This window comes from Eurytemora carolleeae, unplaced genomic scaffold, assembly GCF_000591075.1.
Source record: "Eurytemora carolleeae unplaced genomic scaffold, Eaff_2.0 scaffold893, whole genome shotgun sequence".
In the NCBI taxonomy this organism is placed as follows: Eukaryota; Metazoa; Arthropoda; class Copepoda; order Calanoida; family Temoridae; genus Eurytemora; species Eurytemora carolleeae.
The window spans coordinates 122,554-145,666 of NW_019396785.1; the positions used below are offsets into that span (position 1 = coordinate 122,554).

Sequence of the window (23,113 nt, forward strand, 5' to 3'; positions counted from 1 at the left end):
TACTACAGTGTCCTTCTTTCAGTAGAAATACACATCTCCGTTTCTTACTATTTAGCACTGATTTCAGGATTCATTCTTAATTAGATCATGAGATAGATAGATGTCACCTATATTGCAATTTCTATTGGTTCTAAATCGTCACCAAGCACGTAGCTGAACTCTGATTGGATCAGACTCTACCGGAAAGATAAAACAAAATAAATATGTGTACAATGCGCAATGCCTGTATTACAGGGCATTGCGTGCCAAACTCTGAAGCTGTGTGCTCTTTTGTGCTTCTGAATTCGTGGTGCATTCTTTTCAATGTGGTCCATATCAATGAATCTACTTTATATAAAAAAAATACTGCAAAACTTTGATTATTTAAAGAAGTTCGGGTTAATCGGAAGTTTTGTACATATGTAGAAATTGTTGAAAGTTCTCTCGTTGCTACTTTTATATTCTTTTATACAGGGCTAAACTCAAGTAATGTCTGATATTTTTAATAATTAAATTAGTTCTTCTCTATTGAAAATAATCATGCAAATATTAATAAATAAATGTTAGAAATATAAGATTGAATAGAAAGTGTACGGTATTCTCGGAAATCATCCTTTGTTGTTAACCTCGTTTTATGTAGACAAAGAACATCGACTATTTTGTTAAATATATCTTGAGTAAAAGTAATTTTAGGTGGTTGAAGTGACTAAATTTAATCCTTTAGTCTTTAAAGAGTGAGCTAATATTTTTTTGTATTTTTTATTTGTCTATAGCTTGTAGCGGACTCTAAAATTTCGAAAATCTTTTTCTTATTTACATCACTTGAACAACTATAATGAACCAGGCGTTAACCCGGCAAATTTTGAACTGCACTGATACAAATTTTATAACTATTAACTTTAACCTATGTATTTAGGAAGCTCTCCTAACTTTGCCAAGTGACATTGATTCCTAAATAGCAACATTTTTGCGTTTTTCTGGCAGCCCGCCAACAGAAGAAAGCTGTTCAGCTGCATAAATAGAAAATATGTACTAACATTATTTAATATGGGAAGTTTACTATTGTTTCTAAAGGAAGGGGGGGACATTGGTTCTATCCCCCCTCTAAATCATAGAAAATTCCTTAAACACACTCTCAGCGCCCATAATTGTCATAATAATTCTGGGTTATGGAAGAAAATAATCAGTTTAATGCAGAAACATTGATTTTTGGGGTCAAAGAGTATATAATACTGCGTTTTCAGTAAATCAAGGGTTAAGCTACAATATCTGCTGACTATATATACAGAGTTCCCCAAAAATTGTAGAAACCATTGTGCGAAATTTGTCATTCTAGTCTAACTGCAAGTTACAACTGTACAATTAAAAATCATTGATAATTATTTTTTCCCCTTCAAACTATATATTCAAAACAGTATGTAAAATTCAATCTCTATTTAACTCATTTACCCCAAAAGGTTTAGGTCGTCATTAAAGGCTCATCCTTTGTGGGTAATCGTGTATCATTAAAAACTCTTCTGCCGTTCATGATCTAAAGTTTTTACCTATAGTACTGCGGTAATGTTTAAAACTTCCTGCTGTAATTTATTGTCTAACAAAACTGATAATTTATTAAATAAAAATAAATAATATATTTTCTACAATAAATTGAATGCATACATGTAGGAATTATTGCAAGATTTCTTGCTTGTGAGTTTACTTTGGTTAAAAGGACTGTAGAGTGTAAACGTATTTTAAAGTAACTCCCAATTCATAGATTGATATGTCCGACTTATGATGGTACCATTTAATTCTTTATGTGATCGATAAAGATGAAGAAAAGGGTCAAATTCTACATAAATTAGATTTTTTAGACGTTTAAAGAGAAAAATTTTATAAAAATAATAAAAATTATAATACAATCATTTTTGTTTAACCAAGTGTTTAAATGGTACCGCTGTGAATCGGGAATGCAGCTATATAAATCATAACACTATCATATCTGCATACATTCTATAATACAAGGTTACTAAAAAGATCGGTTAGGTAGGTTCCACCAAACATATCATGGGAGATTGTTGATCACAGAGGAAATGAGCGTAAAAACTATAACTTTGTCAAAAGTTGTCTAAAAAAAATTTATTAAGGTGGACATACTACAACCTATAGGTTATAATTTGGTCCAATAGAAAAGTTGCATTTTAAAAATCACTTTATGGAATTGGAATTTTCAGAAATTTTGTCTGATAGTTTTGGCACAAGTATAATAGTAATACTGTATTTTTATTTCTTTCTCCTGCTTCCAGCCGTATACAACCATTTTTGGCTCCTGAAAAAGAAATAAAGATTTTTAAAAAATGATTTAGAAAATTCAAATAATTTAAATTCAATAAGAAAAAAAAACTTGTCATAATTTGTTATAAAATTTTTATTTTCCATACAAGGTGTATATTATTTTTAAGAAAGACACTGATTATTCAAATTCAAATTTTCTAATAATTTTATCTTTGAAACCTGTCGTAGACCATTGATGTTTCAAACTTTGACTTATTCAAGATCAAGTAGCCAAAAGGTTGAAATATCAAAACTATCCGTTTGCTAAGATATATGCATTCAACAAATTGGTATAAGAAAATTAGAGTTCGATGCAATTATTTTATTTTTAAAATACATTTTCATTTTCTTGCATAGTAAAACTAACATACAGAAAAAAATGGAGTTCAGGAAAGAAATTACGGTAACAAAATGTCGAATTGCCGTATTTTACCTTTTGTCCTGACAGTGTTGGATAAGGATACTATCCTGACTATTTTCTGTGTCGAGACATAATCCTGACATCTTGTGTAGAACCTGATGCGAGCTTAACAACTCCCAAGCCTAAACAAAACTTTTATAAAGTCTACTATAGAAAAAATTAAAAGTATATCAACTGCTAAATGAAAACAATAAAAATAGTGAAATATTTATTTGGGAAAAGAACTGCAGTCTGTTAGTTAAATAGACTTTAGTCTAAATTTCAAGTGACCCTCTTTTTATAGAGTGGCATGTCCGATTTACAACCTTAAATAGAGGGTCATTTGAAAGTTGAAAATACGTCTATACGTCTCTTTAATTTTAACTTTTTTACAGATTATCTATGTAACGAATATTGAAATTTTGGAGGTAAAAGTAAAAGCAAAAATCGATTCAACTTTATGACTGCTATAATGTTAAATGCACATAAATTGACAGTTAAAAGATATAAAATGACCTGTATTTCTGAATTATCACAAACTGCCAGTAGAACAGGAGACTCCGGAGTTAACGAATCAGTGCTGAGACACAGATCTGAATGCTTAAGCTGGCTTTCTTTCGTAAACGACCAGTCCTAAGATTAATATTTTATAATTGACCAGTCCTCTAGGAATAATATTTTACAATTAAACCAGTCCTAGGAATTATATTTTATAATCGACCAGTCCTTGGATTAATATTTTATAATCGGCGAGTCCTAGGAATAATATTTTATAATCGACCAGTCCTAGGAATAATATTTTATAATCGACCAGTCCTAACATTAATATTTTATAATCGACCAGTCCTAAGATTAATATTTTATAATCGACCAGTCCTAGGATTAATATTTTATAAACGACCAGTCCTAAGATTAATATTTTATAATCGACCAGTTCTAAGATTAATATTTTATAATCGACCAGTTCTAGGATTAAAATTTTATAATTGACCAGTCCTAAGATTAATATTTTATAATCGACCAGTTCTAAGATTAATATTTTATGATCGACCATTCTAGAAAAAATATTTTACAATCGACCAGTCCTATGAATAATATTTTATAATCGACCAGTCCCATAAATAATATTTTATAATCGACCAGTCCTTTTGAATAATATTTTATAATCGACCAGTCCCATAAATAATATTTTATAATCGACCAGTTCTAGAAAAAATATTTTACAATCAACCAGTCCTAGGATTAAATTTTATAATCAACCAGTCCTAAGATTAATATTTTATAATCAACCAGTCCTAAGATTAATATTTTATAATCGACCAGTCCTAGGATTAATATTTTATAATCGACCAGTCCTAAGATTAATATTTTATAATCGACCAGTCCTAGGATTAATATTTTATAATCGACCAGTCCTAAGATTAATATTTTATAATCGAACAGTTCTAAGATTAATATTTTATAATCGACCAGTTCTAAGATTAATATTTTATAATCGACCAGTTCTAAGATTAATATTTTATAATTGACCAGAGATGGAATTTAAAGAATTTGAGCCGCGGTTTAAATCCGCCGAAACCCGGTTTAAATTAAGCGCCGGTTTAAATCTTGGAACATTTGATACAATTTTAAGTGGAACCAACCATATTTAAACCGCGGTTTAAATTTAAACCGCCGCTCAAATTCTTTAAATTCGGCCACTGTCCTAAGATTAATATTTTATAATCGACCAGTTCTAAGATTAATATTTTATGATCGACCATTCTAGAAAAAATATTTTACAATCGACCAGTCCTATGAATAATATTTTATAATCGACCAGTCCTTGGAATAATATTTTATAATCGACCAGTCCTATGAATAATATTTTATAATCGACCAGTCCCATGAATAATATTTTATAATCGACCAGTTCTAGAAAAAATATTTTACAATCGACCAGTCCTAGGATTAATATTTTATAATCAACCAGTCCTAAGATTAAATTTTATAATCAACCAGTCCTAAGATTAATATTTTATAATCAACCAGTCCTAAGATTAATATTTTATACTCAACCAGTCCTAAGAATAATATTTTATAATCGACCAGTCCTAAGATTAATATTTTATAATCGACCTGTCCTAACATTAATATTTTATAATCGACCAGTCCTAGGATTAATATTTTATAATCTACCGGAACAAGGAATATTTGTAATTTACCAATCCTAGGACTACTAGCTGCAAACATAAAGTGTTTGGACCATGTCTTTTTTTCTAGAGTTTACCACGACTATTCTGACAATAGAAATAAATATTCAAAAAACTGAAGCCGGTTCAGTTCTATTTGCAGCACTAAATTAAAGATTTTATGGCTTCTGATTGGTCCGATCTTTCTAGAAACCCAAAATGAATTAACTTCAGACACATAAAGATACGGATTAGTATATTGCCAACGGAATAACAATACAAAATTTATGACTCCAGAGTCTAAAACTAAAGAACGAAAAGTTTTGACTTAAATTTTAAGTTCATGGTTAAATGCCACATTTGACTTAATTTAAACCTGAACTTTAACCGTGAGGTTTTATTTAACCCTGTGGTTAAATATTTAACTCGCCGAAATCGACGAGTTAAAATTTAAACACAGGGTTAAATTCTTGAAATCCCGCAATCCCTATTTGTCTATCATCATTCAGCGGTAAGCGGCATTCAACTAATTACGATATATTTAAAAGTAAAAACCTTGATTTAATAAATTTCACGTTTTAGATTAATTTATGTTTGCACGTAAACCCAAAATACGGTTGTAACTGGAAATATGTTTTGTTTTCCGTCACGTAAATAACTTAAAATTTAAAAAACAGCTGATTACCGAATACCGATACTTACGTAATAATTCTTTAAATCCTTTTCTCTGATTGGCTCAGATTTTTCCCGGGAAATTCAAATTTAAAATTGAAAAGTTTAATATTTAAGTAGCTACTCATTATTTTACAGAACTTAAAATTCGCGCATTCTTTAGTTTTAGACTCTGGATACTTCATCGAGCCTACTCAATTATTGCAACATCCTGGCTGATTTGAGTGCTGGCAGGTTTGCATTTTATGTCGTTTTACGTAATAACCTCAGACGACTGTAATTTAATACCTACGGTCGGAATGCTGGGAGCAAGCAAGATCTTCATGGCTAGATTGTAATTTTAGTTGCAATCTTTGGACGAGAGTAACTCAATACCGTAACTAGTATACGTAGTGACGTTACTAGCCACGTAGCTCACATAACCAGATTCAATGAATAGTTGAACCGGTTAGACGTTTTTGAATCACTTCTCTTGTGAGCTTGTTTAAGTTAAAAAGATGTGGTTCAAATACATCCACGTGGTTCAGCTACCTGATCTACCTGATTTCCTCCGGCATTATGGCAAGGATGAACTCCAACACTCCCATCAAGAAGATGTCCTAGTGTATCCAGGCACTGGCTATCTACGTTAAAGCTTTGTTTACGGAGTTTACAATCTATTAAAAAATCATTTAATATTTTCTAACAGTTCTTGTGAAAAATGATAGCTTTGTTTGTTTAACAACAACAAAAAAGAATTGAATAAAACCATTTACTTAACGAATGCAAAGAAGTTGGGTTATAAGTATAATAAACTACTAAACTAGCCTGGGAACCCAGCGTTACCGGGAAATTGAGTTTTTACTATGAAAGTTAAAGGGAGTGTTTGCAAAAAAATGAAAGGGGTATAGGCTAACGTCGAAAAATATTCGATGGTGTTTGCTACTAATCCTACTACTATCTGTTGCGTCTATAAGGAGAAAATTGTTAAAAACGACTCATATCGAAGAACGTAGCGTTCATACAAATTCAGAAAGTTGCAATATTTAACTCGGATCGTAAAAAATCAAATTATTTCCAAACAAATTATTCGTATTGTAGTTGAAGTGTCATAATATTTTTTACTTGTTTCATATACAGTGTACTTTAAATTAAATTATAAAGTAAATTTATGTTAGATTGAAATATTTTTCTTTTAAATTATGTATTTTTTATTTATTGAGAAGACTAAAAAATTAGAATTTCTTATAAATTAGCTTTTCTCATACTTAGACTTTAAATCACAAAGTCATACCTTGTCTGAGGACTCCTACATACCTTGTCTGAGGACTCCTACATACCTTGTCTGAGGACTCCTACATACCTTGTCTGAGGACTCCTACATACCTTGTCTGAGGACTCCTACAACTTCTCTGTATGGTATTTTTAGATCCGGATACACGTGATCCAGATACCAGGCAAACGGTTTGCATTCTAACTTAGTTTTCAAGTCCAATCTCTCTTCAATACTAAACAATAGTTTAAAACTAATTTTTCAGAAAACATTCTAGGAACAGAAAAAATATGTATTGATGCTCGATATTTTAAAGATATTTTCAGTAAAGTTTTTGATTTTGATAAATAACTTTTTGTATTGATAAAGACAAATTTATCAAAACTATGAAAACGTTATTATTGATTATTTAAAATAAATCGTTTATCGTGATGAACTCTGATTCTTAGTTAAAAATTTCAAAATCCTAACTTAATTTATTTTTTACGTTTAGAGTATAAATATAAATGCCGAAACAGATAGGTTGAAAGTATATTTTATTGTTGTCTGAATTGAAAAATAAATTCTTAATTTAATTTTGAGCAATTCATCAATATAGACTTTAAAATTTTAACCTTCCAAAAGGTACATTTTTTGCCAAGGGAACTGCATCGTAATAGAACTTTTTATAGTCATCCATCCACACTTCAGCTGCTCGCCTTGTGTTTCTAAAATAAAATTTGATTTTAAAAGTTTTAATCGAGATCTGAATAATTTTCTAAGTCGTTTTTTATCTGAAAAGGGATGAATTCTGTCACTTTGCCTGTTTATCTCTGAGAACCTTCAATTATAAATATTTAATTTTGAAAAAGAAAAACAAGGATGTCCCCGGCCATAATTCTTGCTCGGGCAAAGATTTCAAGGGTATTGTTGCAAACTTGTCGAGTAAGTCTTTAAACGGAGGGTCAACTGAATATCCCATAAACATTAAAAAATTAATTCTTAAAAAAAAAAAATTAGAATTATATTTACCTTGCAAAGACGTTACCACTACCTCCGGGGAAAGAGTAAGGATGCTGTTTCCTAAAAACATCAATTAATCTTCTAACGACATCAGCTGTATGATCAACAGGTATTTTTTATTTATGCAGATGATATTTTTAGTCCGAAGACTATATTTGTAGGTTATTACCAGACACAACTTTGTTTAGCAAAATTCAATCTTGTGATTGCACTCTAGTATGCCGAGTCCATTAGCGCCTGATCCAATCAGGGTTCAGCCATGTGTTTGGTGTCTATTCTGAACCAATAGAAATTGCATGGCGGCAACATCTTTATATCTAGCTCATTATCCAATTAGAGATAAATTCTTATATCGGCGCTATAACAGTAAATGGAAATATTTACTTCTACTGAAACTATAGTGATTGCTCAGTACCAAGAAAAGGAAACCGGTGCGGCGAGCTGGAAGAATACTTAATTGAATAAAAAAACTTGAGTTTTGAACCTGAATACATGTCCAACTCTAGAACACGGAACTATCTCAAGCTTCCCTCCACATTGCCACACACGGAAAGATATTTCTAAAAAAGATTAAAAAATATGTGGTATGGCAAGATATTTGTTGGTTCTAAACCAAATTTTTCGAGACAAATTTTTAATAGTGTAAATAAAAAGGTCAAAAAAAGGCTACCCTAAACCTTGCTCTAGTTCGAAGGACAAAAAGATAACTTTAAAAAAAATATTTTGATGTATTCAATCTGCCTAATTTCCTGAATGCAGAATGCATCGAAACATTTTGTGGTATTCTTGAATACAAAATGTTTATTTATATTTCCAAACACGCTATATATGAGTTCAATTGTTACCTAAATTTTCTCCGCCCCAGATATCCATCTTCATATCATACTTTCCGAGCCATTCAAAATATGTTTTATTGATCATAAATAGTCCTCCTGCAATCATCGGGGTCTCGATCACCTTTACAGATATTCTGAAGAATATTCTACAAGTATGGAAAATTAAATAAGATTATAAATTATACTTTATTTTAATAAAAAAGTTTTTAAATTTTATTGGAAATTGTTTCTTAGATATTTGAGAAGAAAAAAAACCAGACCAAAACCAGCGGGGGGGGGGGGGTTGACTAATTATTTTCATGCTATCTCTTTTGAATTTCATGAACAAGCTCTAATTTATAAAGGATTTGAGTCTTTGCCACAAACTCTGAATTCATAATCCCTAAAGCTTTGGAACCAAATGTCGTACATCTTTGATATTCCAAACTTATATCATTTGATCTAACAGAATTCATAGTTTGAAATATCTAAGTACTACGACATTGGAATCCAAAGATATACGGTGTAGAAAAGCAGAGTTTTTGGCAAAGACTCAACTACTTTGATCCTATAATCTTCATGATTTAGGTTTTATCTGAAATAAAATAACTTCACATAAAGTACCTTTATGAAAAACTTTGAGAATACTAAAATAAATTATTCGAAGAAAAAAGATTCCAAATAACCCAATTGTAAATATAAAAAGATTTAAAGGCGAATCGCCAAAAATCATAAGAAAAGTGAATATGCAAAAATAGAGTAAATCTGGAATACCTTGGTCGGATCTATTTTCCTCGCCTCTCTCTCCTTCTTTGATAAATATTCCCATTTAAAAACCAGGTTCCAGTCAAACCCTCCTCGAAGATCGGCACTCGCACCAACATACTGAAAGTTAAGCTTTTCTGGGTCAAAACATATAATTCTAAAAATGAATTGTTAGGTGTTAAAACATAAATCACAGGATATTTAAGGCTGGACAAAGTTGCATGAATGAATGGTAATATTTAGACATATTAACCTAGAAATTATCTAAACTAACTAACGAAGATAAACCAAGATTTTTTGAAATTTCAAATCAAAAATCTTACTAATGTGAAGAACAGGTATTTTTTACTGAATAGACTTGTCCGTTACGTTAGTTCAATTAACCGTAAATAAGCAGATTAAAAACGTACGTTCCCAAAAAAAAGTTACTTAGCTATTGTATTAAAACTTAAAACGATTTTAAAAAAAATCTTTAAATGCCTTTAAAAACAACAACCTGAAAGGAATCCATGCTTATAACATCTATGATTGGACACACTACACTTCTAAATATTCAAATGTAAGATATAAAATTTAAACAATTTTAATATTTATTTTCTTATTATTTTTGTTTTCAGCCAACCTGTAATCTTGTTGAACTCTTTCTAGTAAGGATTCCAACCAATGCTAAACAAAAAAGATAATAATAAATCGTATAATGTTACGAGGTGTGTTTGATCAAGAATGCAAATTACGTTGTAATTTCTTTATTTATTGGAGAATTTTCGTGCTCTTTTTCTTTTGAATAGAAATATACGAAACTAAGAAAAATTCAAAATGATTTTTTTGCCATTATTTCTGTAATCTGTAGCCGACAGAAAAGCGTAATTTTTTGGCCATTTTTTAATTTGAGTGTTAAAATATTCGTTAAATCCTTAATTTAGATTGTTGTTTTAGATCATTTTAGAAATCGCAAAGACTGTTCTAAAAAGACAAAATTTTTAAAAATTACATTGTTTGAAAATTTGAAATTTAGCTGCAAAATCGTCATTTTATTAGGAACTTTAGCTGCAAAATCGTCATTTTATTAGGAACTTTAGCTGCAAAATCGTCGATTTTTCTGCTACGCACCTACACCTTGAAACCACCAACTCGGCAATTAAATAAAAATTCCTTTTTTTCTGTTTTCTGTTTGGTATAATGTTTCTAAAATGTGCTTATTTATTCATATATCTAAAGAAATGGCCGACCTGTAAGAATTAAAAAAAATGCTAGCTTGCAGCTCTTGCATTGTTGGATGATTTGATTCTACTCAATTGCAGGTTGAAGACTAAATTTTTTATGTTTCAGATTTTTTTAAATGCAATCAAACGCTAACAACTTTTCCTTTCCAACAAGATTTAGATCAGGGAAATTCTCCAATAAATAATGAAATTACAATATAATTCGCATTGTTGATCAAACACACCTTGTAAGTATCATTTACAAAAAGTTTTTAAAAAAGTCATTATGCAGAAACCTGAGCACTTCGATTAAATTGCTTAAAATCAAATCACGAAGAAATACTGTGAATTCTGTTAGATGAAATACTGTGAATTCTGCTAGATGAAATACTGTGAATTCTGCTAGATGAAATACTGTGAATTCTGCTAGATGAAATGGTTTGAAAAATCAAAGGTTGCACACCTTCAGGCAAAGATATGACATTTTAAAATTTGAGATCGGAGAAAATTTTTAAATGTTCAGTTTCTTTGCCGTTATAATTATTATTATCAGTTTTAAAATTGTTATCAAGAAAAATCATTTACTCCTACCCCCCCCCTTTTTTCATCAAAAAGTTATGATGCTTGAAACTGATTTTGGGTAAATCAAATATTTTCAGGGGAAAATAAATTTATTTTTGGGTATCAAAAAATAAAAAAAGCATCATTTGAACCCCCCTCTTCCTGAAAAATATACACCCCTGTATCAATGCCATACATTTCGAGTAGATTCAATTCTTTTGGGTTAAATGGCAGGTATGTCACCTCTGTCACCTTTGAGCACATTTTTCTCAATTTTAAGTAAAATATATTATAACATTAAATCATGTCGATCTGATTTCAAATTTTTCATAAATAGCATTTAGAGATTGTAAGCGTAATTTCAAGTACATTCTATGCAAAAATGTCAATGTTGATTCAAATGGTACCCGAAACGCTTTGTCTAATCAAGAATGAATTAAATATAAATATAGTTTTAAAAACTGATTATTTTCAATTGTGGGTCCTCTACAACAATAACTTGTGCATTTCTATTGCATGAAAACATGCATGAATCATCAAAATTATTTCCTTTTAAACCTAGAAACACTATTCATGAGATAAAGGTTTCAGGGATACCGTTGTGATAAGGACATATCCATCTTGGTTTGAAATTATGCTTACAGTCCCTTTTACTTTAAGATAATCGATTCCTCATGACTCTTCAGACATTCTAAACCATAAGCCAAATAAATTAACAAATTTACAATTTATTATGTGATTTTTCTGTTCTGACCTGATTGCATTCACAATGGCTGTCTAGGAATGTAAGGATGGGAGCTGTGGCAAAATTAGCTCCTTTAACACGTGATCTCATTAATCCTTCACGCTTATCATTTCTCAACACTGCAACCTGTATTATCATTTCTTAATACTGCAACCTGTATTATCATTTCTTAATACTGCAACCTGTATTATCATTTCTTAGTACTGCATATATGTATTATCATTTCTTAATTCTAAAACCTGTATTATCATTTGTCAATACTGCAACATGTATTATCATTTCTCAACAATTGAACCTGTATTATCATTTCTTAATACTGCAACCTGTATTATCATTTCTTAATACTGCAACCTGTATTATCATTTGTTAATTCTGAAACCTGTATTATCATTTGTTAATTCTGAAAGCTGTATTATTATTTCTTATTACTGCAACAACATGTATTATCATTTCTCAACACTGCAACCTGTATTATCATTTCTTAATACTGCATACATATATTATCATTTCTTAATACTGCATATATGTATTATCATTTCTTAATACTGCAACCTGTATTATCATTTGTCAATACTGCAACATGTATTATCATTTCTCAACACTGCAACCTGTATTATTATTTCTTAATACTGCATATATGTATTATCATTTCTTAATACTGCAACCTGTATTATCATTTGTCAATACTGCAACATGTATTATCATTTCTCAACAATTGAACCTGTATTATCATTTCTTAATACTGCAACATGTATTATCATTGCTTAATACTGCAACCTGTATTATCATTTCTTAATACTGCAACCTGTATTATCATTTCTTAATTCTGAAACCTGTATTATTATTTCTTATTACTGCAACAACATGTATTATCATTTCTCAACACTGCAACCTGTATTATCATTTCTTAATACTGCAACAACATGTATTATCATTTCTCAACACTGCAACCTGTATTATTAGTTCTTAATTCTGAAATTTGTTTACTCTCACACTCAAGGTTCCCTTTAGTTGTAATTTTATCTATTTCGTTGCCAACTTTTTTTTATGGTTATATTTGCATTTAGTTTTGTCACTAACAGCTAAAGTACCTGGGTTTAAAATTTGGAAACCTAAAACAAAAATTTCGATTCTTTAGCCTTTGTCACACGCGGGATTCTCATGGGTTCCCTCAAAAATTTCATCCAATTTGGTCTAGCCGTTATGCCAGCTATAGCGAACACATATATAAGAGCGAAGATTAAGACATTAAACAGAGACGACTTACATTTCTTTTCTTTATTGGCTCTGACTGTCTGTAAATATGACTGGAGTAGATTACCTTGTCAATAGCACCTAATTCCTCTCCATCAGCAGCTAAAGAAAAAATTAGTTTTCACATTATTTTCAGACTTAATTTGAACAATTGGAATCCTTAGATTAAATAATCTGTTTGAGTGAGAAAAAAATTCTTCTCATTCCATTTTGTGTTTTAACCCCCGATGTTTGATGTTTGTCTGCCTGTTGGTTTGCATAGAACATAGGGAGGGTTTTAGTCGGTCGGAATTCAAAATAATCCTCGGCAGGGAAAATGAAATACTTTGGAATGGGTAAATGATATTAAAGCGATAATTAAGTGTATTTGATGTTGTCATAGAGCAAATAGTTTTATTATTAACTTATAAAATCACTTATTTAGTGAAACGGGTCTGTTTACACTGCACAATTGCTGTGTCTCGTGTTCATTGGACAATTTAAAGTCATAACTTGAGTCTAAAAGTCGTCTTCCTGTTCCAATGGTTCTCACTGAACATATTTATTTTGATTTAAAAAGACTCCTACATATTTTGATTATTTTATTTTTTGTTCTTTCACAATCTTCCAAATAGATTCTGGTACAATAGATGGCAACGTAGAATTTGTACACTCTTAGTACAGTTGTATTCTGACGTAACAAGTGTTAATTCAGTTTTGTGTCCGACAAAATTATTAATAATAGCTTGATAATTTTAGAATAAAGTGCTTATCTTACAGTGAAATAAGTGCAATTTTATGTGTTCTTTATTTTCTGTTTTTACACCTTTTTATTGAATCTTGGAAAACATGTCACCAATGTTAAAAAATTTTGTTTTCCTTGTTATGTTTGACACTTGTGACGTCGTGTATATCTGGTCCATTTCTCTGTTGCCACCTATTGTACTTGATATTATATTTGAAAATCTTCAAGCAATTGAGGAATTGTTACTTAATACCGATTCATAAGATTTTGATTGTATTTAAAGATCAAATACTTTTTTATGCAGGATATTCTTTTTCACCCACTCCTATTTAAACCCTACAAAACGTACTTATTAAAGTACTGACGACAACAACTAAACTTATCTAAAGTTCCCGACAATATAAACTCTTACCATTGTCGCTAAAATCATCAACCAGGATAATCTCCTTGATCAGATTTGTCGGGCTCCGTTCCAGCACGCTATAGAACATATAAACAAATAAATAAAATATACAGTAAGACCCAGAAAATTGTGGAATAGGATGATGCCATTAAATCTTTTTGATGTTGTTTAAAGCAAATTTTACCATTTATAGATGTTTTATGAACTGTTTAAAATCATTACTTGAGTCTAGAAGTCTTTTTTCCTATTTCAAAGTTTCATGGGTCACATTGAAGATAATACAGTTTTCACTAGGGTTTCCAACGGAAGTGAATTTGACTTGCGCGCAATTCCGTATAATTGCGCGCAAATAAACGCATTGGAATTGCGCGGAATTGCGCGCAATTCCGTCCCGTCCAACTTTCTTGCGTTTGTTTTTCAATTTTTCAAGAAAATTAAATTGAAACCTTTTGGTACGCAATAAATGCAATTAATTATTGCGCAATTCCTTTCAACAACAAAATATTCAATTTAAACTTTGGTAGTGGCATAAAATATACTGAACTTCACTAACATTTAAGTCTCAGATGCTAAGAAAATTGAATTAAACTTAATATTTTGTTTTATAATATTCATTTGCAGCATGATAACCAGAAAACTCTGGCATATGAAGACGACAGTTTAGACTCAAGCAGTCCCATGTAACTGGATAAGTGGTTTAATAAGTTATAAATTAATTTTTTTGACTTGTAACTATAACGTTAAATACACTGTAATGTTTCTGGTTCTCACTGTAGCAAAATATCTGATGATTAAATGAACCTTACAATTTTAACCAAACAAAGTTTACATTTTAATGTTTATCCAATGTGAACAAATGAAAAATGTATCCTACTAAATTGTTAATTATCAGCTTTACCACAAGAAACAGTTGAAAACTGTTAAAAACTGTTAAAAATTTATTTATTTATTTATTTATTTATTTAGTTATTTATTTATTTAATCAAAAACGATAGACTCAAAACTATTAAAAGATACATCGAAATATCAATAAAAAACGAATGACTGATTTCTACCAGGAATAAAATGGCTAGATATTGACACACACAAAAAAAATAATCCTAAAATAGTCTATTAAATTCTTCCACGGTTCTATTTAAACCCTCACTTCAAATTGGACTTTTTTACTGCCATATGTCATCTGATTAAAATAGTGCACTTTTATGTTGTTAATAAACCGGAAGCTTTATGTATGTCACGTAAAATATTAACTTCATAACTCCGGCCAAATTAAAAACAAATTACAATTTTTTTTAATCCGAAAAAGAAAAGTTTTAACAATTGAAATTATCAGATTAGATTTCACAAATATAGATATCTTTATAAACAGTATTATTAATCTAAATATATATTTTGTATGCAATATAGATATCTTTATAAACAGTATTATTAATCTAAATATATATTTTGTATGCAATAAAGATATCTTTATAAACAGTATTATTAATCTAAATATATATTTTGTATGCAATAAAGATATCTTTATAAACAGTATTATTAATCTAAATATATATTTTGTATGCAATATAGATTATCTAAATCAGCAATTGATTACATGAGTGATTATCAACAATAAAAGCCCAATAGCTCAATGTACAGCAGCTGTAAAGTTACAGTTAAATATAGAGTTTCAATTGCGTGCAGTCACACTTACACTGTACAGTGTGTACAGATCATACAGTAACTGTACAGTTACAATTACACTAACTCTGAACAGTTTTTGCATCATTAAGTAACTGTAAAGTTACAGTTACACTTCCTCGTACAGTTTATTTATATATACTTTGCTTGTCTGTCTGTTTGTGTGTCTGTCTATCTGTACGTCCGTTTGCATACAAGAAATGTCAAAACGGCTTTAAACTTATCGGGCCCCAATTTGCCACCTTAAAAATTCTATGTTTGAAAATTTTGAAATTCCACAACATTTTTTTTATAAAATCCCCTAAAAATGTTCTATTTTTGTTTTGCTTTTGTTTTTGTTTTACAATATACTCAAGGAGAACATGTTCACAATTGAAATGGAAGATGGGCGTGAAGCGCCCTAAAAGCCTAGTACATCATACAGCAAGTGTACAGTTACAGTTGCAGTAACACACTTATTCTATACAGTGTTATATTAATACACACAAGTAAAAATAGGTTTCCGGTTTGTTTTAACAAGTTTTTTTTTTATAAAAGTAATATATAAAAATCACTTTAGAAAGGCAATTCTTTGAAAGTATCTGTGAAATATTCTTCTTATCTACATTTAAAAGGATTTTTTTACCAACATCTGAAAGGACGGTCAAAAATATTTTAAAGAACCCAACGCGACGTATACAAATAGCAATTTAAATTTTTTCATTTTTTCCCCAAAAAGAAGTGCAAAATATAAACATCGACGAAGAAAAAATTCATCTTGAAAAAAATCTATATTTAGTTAAACTATATTTTTTAATATCTAGTTGTGAATTGTTGATGAAAATCGTTAAATAAAAGCTCACTTTAAAGTTATTAATTTACAATATGATAAATTTACCTGTTGCTCGGCAGGTTGTCGCTAGCTTTCTGAAAACTTTAAATATTAGTGTTGTTTCTAAACATATTGTAAGTAAAATTGTCCGGATACTGTGATAACCAGAAAACAATGGAATATGAAGAGGAGAATATTGCAATACTGAAGTGTATTTGACTCTATTCCAAAGCAAATAGTTTTATAAGGCGCTTATATATCACTAGTTTATTGAAATTGGTCTGTTTCATCTGTACAAATGGTGTGTTTTCTGGTTATCACTATAGTAAAGATGGGTTTTAATCTTATAAAGGAGTTGTACAACCACAAAGTATGCCTTGTATATCCCTGAATGGTGTTCTTGCCAGGATGTATCTTGAAAACTTTAGGGGCGCCAGCTGGAGATCAAAAAGGGGGTCGACTACGTGAGATATTTTTAGAGATACCCATAGATAAATAAATAAACATAGATAGCTTATGTACTCAAAATCACCAAGAATTGTACAGTCCGCGAACTTATACCTCTAGGGGTCAAAGTGTACTTCAATGATAAGTGGGGTGGTTTGGTGTTTTCATGATTATTAAACCACTCAGAAGTGAATTTTATTTTGAGAATATCAAATTATTTCACTGAGCAATATATCATATTGACGAGAACTGAAGAAGGTCATAAGAAGGACTAAACTAACTTAAATTTCTCTCTACAGAACTCATGTACACCACAAGTACTCAATGACATAAGAACAGCCAATGTTCACAACCGACCTAGTTAATCTATATAATAGGAATATCTTTAAAACATCTCTGTACATTTATATCTTTCAAGATGAAAAATGTTGTCTTATGCGCAATCTATCTTTATCTATGGAGATACCGTAGACTGCACACACGCTGGTAAATGCGATATTTTCCACAGCAGGTTCCATTGTGTACAACTGGAGTACACGACCAACCTACAGACATCTGTATTCAGGGATAATTAAGGATTCTTTGGATACGAAATACAAAATCTGCAAAAACCCCTAAATGGGTATTATATGCAACAAAAAAAAACCTTATGGAAAAGTATCATGGCGTGCCGGGACAACAAATAGGCCTGCAAGGGTATACCATCAGAGCGTATGAGCAGTCTGTATTAGCCTGTGGGAAATACTGCTTCTAATGAAATGATATTTCAAACTATTTTCAATAGTGCCAAAACAAATTAATTTGTTTTTGTCTATTTCGGCTTCAGACATAGGAATTTAAATGTTTGAAATGTTTATTTATAATTGATTTTTACATCTAGTTTTTTTTTTAAAGTGTGTGTGCAGAACACCATTCGATAATATACAGGGCATACTTTAGAAAATAAAACTAGATGAAGTATAAGAACTTATGAGGAAGATATACCCTTTTTGTGACAAGTATAATCAATTCCTTTAATAGGATCAAGATAGATTATTTATTATTACCTGATTGAATTTATTCTTTTTATAGGGATCTTCTCCAGTTGGCAGTCCATTTCTAAAAAACAGCACCATTCATTTTAAAAAAAGTGTTATATATTTTTTTCTTCCATAATTCCAGGTTCACTCACAAATATCAAAAAGTTTCAATTGAGACAAATATTATCTTTAACTTAAAGCGTAAAGCCATTAAATCGTTCAAAGGGATTTTGATTTCATCCGAATCTGAGATGGCAATTTAGAGGAAATTATTTTTTTAAAGGGCCTGTAAGCATAAATATAAGTAAGACCTCATCTCGATTCTCAACGGGACTAACAACAGTGCGGGAGATTTTATCAAATTACGTTATTGAACCTGTTAAATTCTGACAACGGGACTAACAACAGTGCGGGAGATTTTATCAAATTACGGTGTTGAACCTGTTAAATTCTGACAACGGGACTAACAACAGTGCGGGAGATTTTATCAAATTACGGTGTTGAACCTGTTAAATTCTGGCAACGTCCTACATTGTCACTATCAATTTTCATCGATTGTTGCAATGTTTGAATAAAGAAAAAATCAAAATTACGTTGGCGATGAGCGGGGGAAGGCAGGCGGCCATATGCCACCACTATTTCCCATTCCGTACCACATATTAGCTTTGTTTTTCTTCCGGCAGCCATGAGCCACCACTATTTCCCATTCTAAATATACCATTTAAAAAGTAGTTTTGCCCGGAAGAGTCAAATGTGGTGGTACGGAAGGGGAAATAGTGGTGGCTCATGGCTACCAGAAGAGAAAAAAGCTAATATGTGGCACGGATAGGAAAATAGTGGTGGCTCATGGCCGCCTGCCTTCCCCCGCTTTGGCGATCCCTTTCAAGGTTAAGACCGATTGTATATGAATGAATGAATCTTTCCTGAGATAATTCTTCTCGTCAAAATATTGAGGCTTTGATCGTTCTTGAAAGCTTAGATCTGCATTGGGACTGAAAATAAAGCGAAATTAATGATAATATAAAAATTAAACAAACTAACAAGTATTACTGCAACAATGGATCAAAAATCAATAAATACATAAACCTTTTTACATTTTTATTCATACAAAAAAATACAAAACACCGCTAAACATTTACTTTATGTGCTATAAATGTTCGAAGTGGCCACCATCAGCTTTAAAAGATGTCGAATGTGCATGTGCAATGTGCAGGTGGGGTGCACTGATCTTAGGAAAAAGGAGAATTTGAGACTACGGAACTTTTGTCTCCTGCAGATGGAGATGGAATTGTGGAAAACGGATTTCCTACATAAATCCAAATGTTCTATACAGTAATGTATAGACAAAAAACCAAATTTGAGTGATTTTTAGATATATTTTAGATATATTTTAGATATATTTTAGATATATTTTAGATATATTTCAGATATATTTTAGATATATTTTAGATGAATTTTAGATATATTTTAGATATATTTTAGTAGATTTCTGAAGTAAAACTTTGTTGCAGTAATACTTGATCACAACACTGTAGATTTGTAACCAAAGGTGATAAAGTTCTGATTAAAAGGTCTTTTTTTTACTTTAAACATAATATACAACATAAAATTGGTGGTAAAGTTTTGTTTTAAGGGAGCTGATGTAAACCTTTGGTATTTCAAACTTTGACCATTTGATCTGGACTAATTCCCAATTTGAAATATCTAAGGACTACGACATAGTTGCAACAAAAAACGAATCTGAAAATCAGTTACTTCGCGATTTTTATATCAAAATTATTGATATGAAGTAGATTATGCAAATAATATTGTTTAGCTAAAAAAGTATAGGTATTAAATATATTCGATACATAACACATATGTCATGTAGAAGAGTGTTCCATATCATGTTGGTTAATCTCCAAGCTTGTAAGCCAGATTACAAATAAAATACTCAAAGATCCTTGTGTGTATTTTCTCTATGAAAATTTTTAAAACGCCTTTTATAATGGTTTAAATAAGTTAAATCTTCAAAAAAATGTTGTTTTCGTTTCCAGTTTAAGCACGATCCAATATTATGTGGGACACCCTGTATGTATGTATTCCATTAATTGAGTTAACAGTTGGCCTTGTTTACATCTATCTATTCAAAAAGAAATACTTTATTTCATTCATATAATTTCGGCATATTTCATGAATATTCAGTTTATTATTAATATATATATATATATATATATACCACCCGATTTAAATTAAAATCCCTGTTTTATCATTGCTACATCGTATACTGGTCCAATCTACGGAAAATATTTCTAAAATTAACGAAACTTAAAAATATAAATTTCGTTTTTTTTACAAAAAGAAAAAGGCACCTAAATGAGCTTTGCAATTGACTTTCTTATTCCTATAGTGCAGAAATTTGGGTATTTATATTATGATAATTATTAGATAGGTGAACAAGGCTACAAGCCTTCAAAAAAAAAGGCCAAAAACTTTAAAAACAACTGAGATCAGTATCATGTACTATAACGTTATACGGGTTACCCACATTAAATGAGACTTTAACGACGACCTAAAAACTTTGAATTTAAAGATCTAAAGGTTTAATTTGGACCAGATCTATAGTTTTTAACGGGTATAATACATGATCTAGAAAAGATGCGTGTCCAGTTACTGGGTACCTGGATATAAAGAAAATGAGCAAAATGAATTACGTACAGTCGTCTCTGAAGTCTCATGATTTGCGAATAACCCTATACTATATTGCATGAGTCGATTCATCTAAGAAGAAACCAATGAAAAGCTGAAAAGGAGGGACCCAAAATATATTATCAAAATCTACTAAATCATCTCTTAGCTCTAATCCTTTGAGGGTAACCATGTATGAATATTGTGAATACCTAGATCCAGGTTTATTTATAGCCTTAGAATCTAGATTTGGTTTCAGCATAATTCCTCGATTCTTTTCCTGCAAAATAAGAATATCTATGGTTAGATGGTCTTTCATCAACGATGGGAGGATGGCAAATCTCAAGGGTTTGGACTAAAATCTCATTTAGGGTGTTAGGTAATTTACTAAAAGAATTGTCCCAAAGGAAGCTTTCTAGTTAACTAAATCTCAAAGCTGTCCATAAACGAGTCTATGCCGTGCCAGGAGGTATATTAGGGAGCGAGCGTTTAAGCAAAGAAATTTGTCATTTAAGAAATTGTACACTTGGGAAGTTTCCAATTTTGAAAATTGTACGGTTTCCCTCTGGAGAATGTCCCTTTAAAAAAAGTAAACTAATATGTTTTTAATTCTATTACTTCGTCTTTTGTAATCTGAATATAGTAGACCATTCCACCAAACCAAACTAGGGCCAATCCTAGCCCAACCTTTCCACGCCGCCTCATCCTAAATATAAACAGTTTATCTTGGAAAAGAGGGTTACCACCTACAAAGAATTGAACTTTTATCCGACCTTACACTCTTTGAATATGACAGAAGATGGTGTCATTTGGGATAAAATTTCTTAAAAATAGTCTATATATGATTTATTAAATGATTTGGTGAAGATAATGAAGTCGTGTAAGGCTGCACTGAACCAACCACGTAAGAAATAATAATAAATAAATTGCGTTCAATCGTCTCTCGTCTTTGTGGGTGCCCTGACCTGAAGGTCTATGATAGGTATGGATTTACAAATCTAAAGGTTTAACAGGATTGTATGCATAGGTGTTAATTTGGATGTAAAGTTTTTTAGTAAATAAGCTTATTAGTTTGTATGCTTAAACATATATTGCGTAGGTCTCAAGTGCATATACAAAAGACAAATTCCTGCAAACGCCCCAGATTGGTCTATGGGGTCATTGGTTTAAAGGTTTACAGGAAGATTCACCTAGGTCTTTATTGTTATTGGTACATAGATTTACAGGTTTAGTTCTGCTGCTGCACCAAATCAAGCAAGTTCTCATAGATATGTATGTATACATAGATGTATGACATATAATACATAAAAACAATGCCCAGGCCTATTCAAAAGATACATGTTTTGGAGTAAATGGGCAAAAATGTAAAACTTATTTCTATAATTAGTAAACTTGGCCTGTTTTCTCAAACATCCTTGATTTTCAAATTAGTGTTTTATTTATCTAAATATAAATATATATATTTTTATTTACCTTTATGTGGTGAACTCACTGTTTTTTACTTATCATGTTAAAATAAAACTGTTTGAGCTGATACATTTTATCTAAAAAAATCAATGTATGGCCAACAAAAAAAGTAATAGAAACTGTCTTTATGTATTTTTTATTTAAAAAAGTGTTAATATGTTTGGAAGAGGTGATTGTCAATGAGTGGGGGGGGGGTATGTGTGTGAGTGTTATCCTCCCGACAGAGGACTCAATACTAAACTCCGAGCCTCCGGCTTTATCAGAGTACAGCTGAATCCGGAGAAAGTGCTAGGGATGGCCACACAGTGTTTTTTGGAAAATTAATTTAGAGGAATATAAGAATTTCTAATTCATCCGGCGAAAAGATAGCAAACTACCAACAAGTATTAAGTTGATAAGTTCAAGGCTTTAACTTTCACATAGATATTAAAAACCTATATTGGAACATGCATATAATTGTAAAATAAGAAGACATTTCAATAATATGATGTTTAGTGATGTTGTTATCAAGGAAATGTGTTACCTGTAGCATCAAGAGAAACGGGTCTGTAGTCACTCCTTGTCAAAGCGATGCGAGACAGGTTGGTTCGTTTTTTAAAAAGTTGGTTGGACTTTTTAGCGGCTTCACAAAATAGTGAAATTGTTTATTTTAAACGTTTGCTTTTCTTGTACTATGCCAAATTTTGACCCTGAGAGAAAAATATGCAAATTAAACGAACGTTTTGAAATGATCGTGTTTTTTAGTTTTTCTGTTGTTTTCTCTT

At 30.7% G+C, this 23,113-nt stretch overlaps 2 protein-coding genes across 3 annotated transcripts; both read right to left on the reverse strand.

The window, feature by feature from the left end:
- Positions 1 to 1,571: 1,571 nt before the first annotated feature.
- Positions 1,572 to 14,374, reverse strand: LOC111708687 (polypeptide N-acetylgalactosaminyltransferase 2). Of its 2 annotated transcripts, none has more exons than XM_023482132.1 (16): positions 14,268 to 14,374; positions 13,145 to 13,233; positions 11,887 to 12,003; positions 9,992 to 10,035; positions 9,866 to 9,914; positions 9,379 to 9,489; positions 8,635 to 8,746; positions 8,274 to 8,349; positions 7,799 to 7,849; positions 7,402 to 7,494; positions 6,901 to 7,022; positions 6,067 to 6,158; positions 3,209 to 3,325; positions 2,726 to 2,835; positions 1,914 to 2,287; positions 1,572 to 1,749 (listed from the first exon to the last, which is right to left on the reverse strand). In XM_023482132.1, the coding sequence occupies exons 1-15, from the start codon at positions 14,344 to 14,346 to the stop codon at positions 2,242 to 2,244; spliced, it is 1,308 nt and encodes a 435-aa protein (XP_023337900.1). In that variant the 5' UTR covers positions 14,347 to 14,374; the 3' UTR covers positions 1,572 to 1,749; positions 1,914 to 2,241. The 2 variants fall into 2 exon arrangements, with proteins under 2 accessions (XP_023337900.1, XP_023337901.1); XM_023482133.1 differs by having other exon boundaries at positions 6,076 to 6,158; positions 14,268 to 14,373.
- A 2,437-nt stretch (positions 14,375 to 16,811) lies between these two features.
- On the reverse strand, positions 16,812 to 22,792 carry LOC111708682 (polypeptide N-acetylgalactosaminyltransferase 2). Its single transcript, XM_023482123.1, has 6 exons — positions 22,356 to 22,792; positions 21,501 to 21,588; positions 21,095 to 21,162; positions 19,139 to 19,207; positions 18,243 to 18,294; positions 16,812 to 16,844 (listed from the first exon to the last, which is right to left on the reverse strand). Exons 2-6 carry the CDS (start codon positions 21,585 to 21,587, stop codon positions 16,812 to 16,814), a joined length of 309 nt encoding a protein of 102 aa, XP_023337891.1. The 5' UTR covers position 21,588; positions 22,356 to 22,792.
- Positions 22,793 to 23,113: the final 321 nt, after the last annotated feature.

Coding starts and splice junctions, on each gene's coding strand:
- LOC111708687 (XM_023482132.1), bottom strand. CDS start 14,346: ATGTTCTATAGCGTGCTGGAACGGAGCCCGACAAATCTGATCAAGGAG. Junction 12,004..13,144: donor AGCCAATAAAGAAAAGAAAT/GTAAGTCGTCTC, acceptor ATGATAATACAG/GTTGCAGTGTTGAGAAATGA. Junction 9,915..9,991: donor AGAGTTCAACAAGATTACAG/GTTGGCTGAAAA, acceptor TTGAATATTTAG/AAGTGTAGTGTGTCCAATCA.
- LOC111708682 (XM_023482123.1), bottom strand. CDS start 21,587: ATGAGGCGGCGTGGAAAGGTTGGGCTAGGATTGGCCCTAGTTTGGTTT. Junction 21,163..21,500: donor TTCAGATTACAAAAGACGAA/GTAATAGAATTA, acceptor CTTATTTTGCAG/GAAAAGAATCGAGGAATTAT. Junction 16,845..18,242: donor AAAAGAATAAATTCAATCAG/GTAATAATAAAT, acceptor TAAAGTTTTCAG/AAAGCTAGCGACAACCTGCC.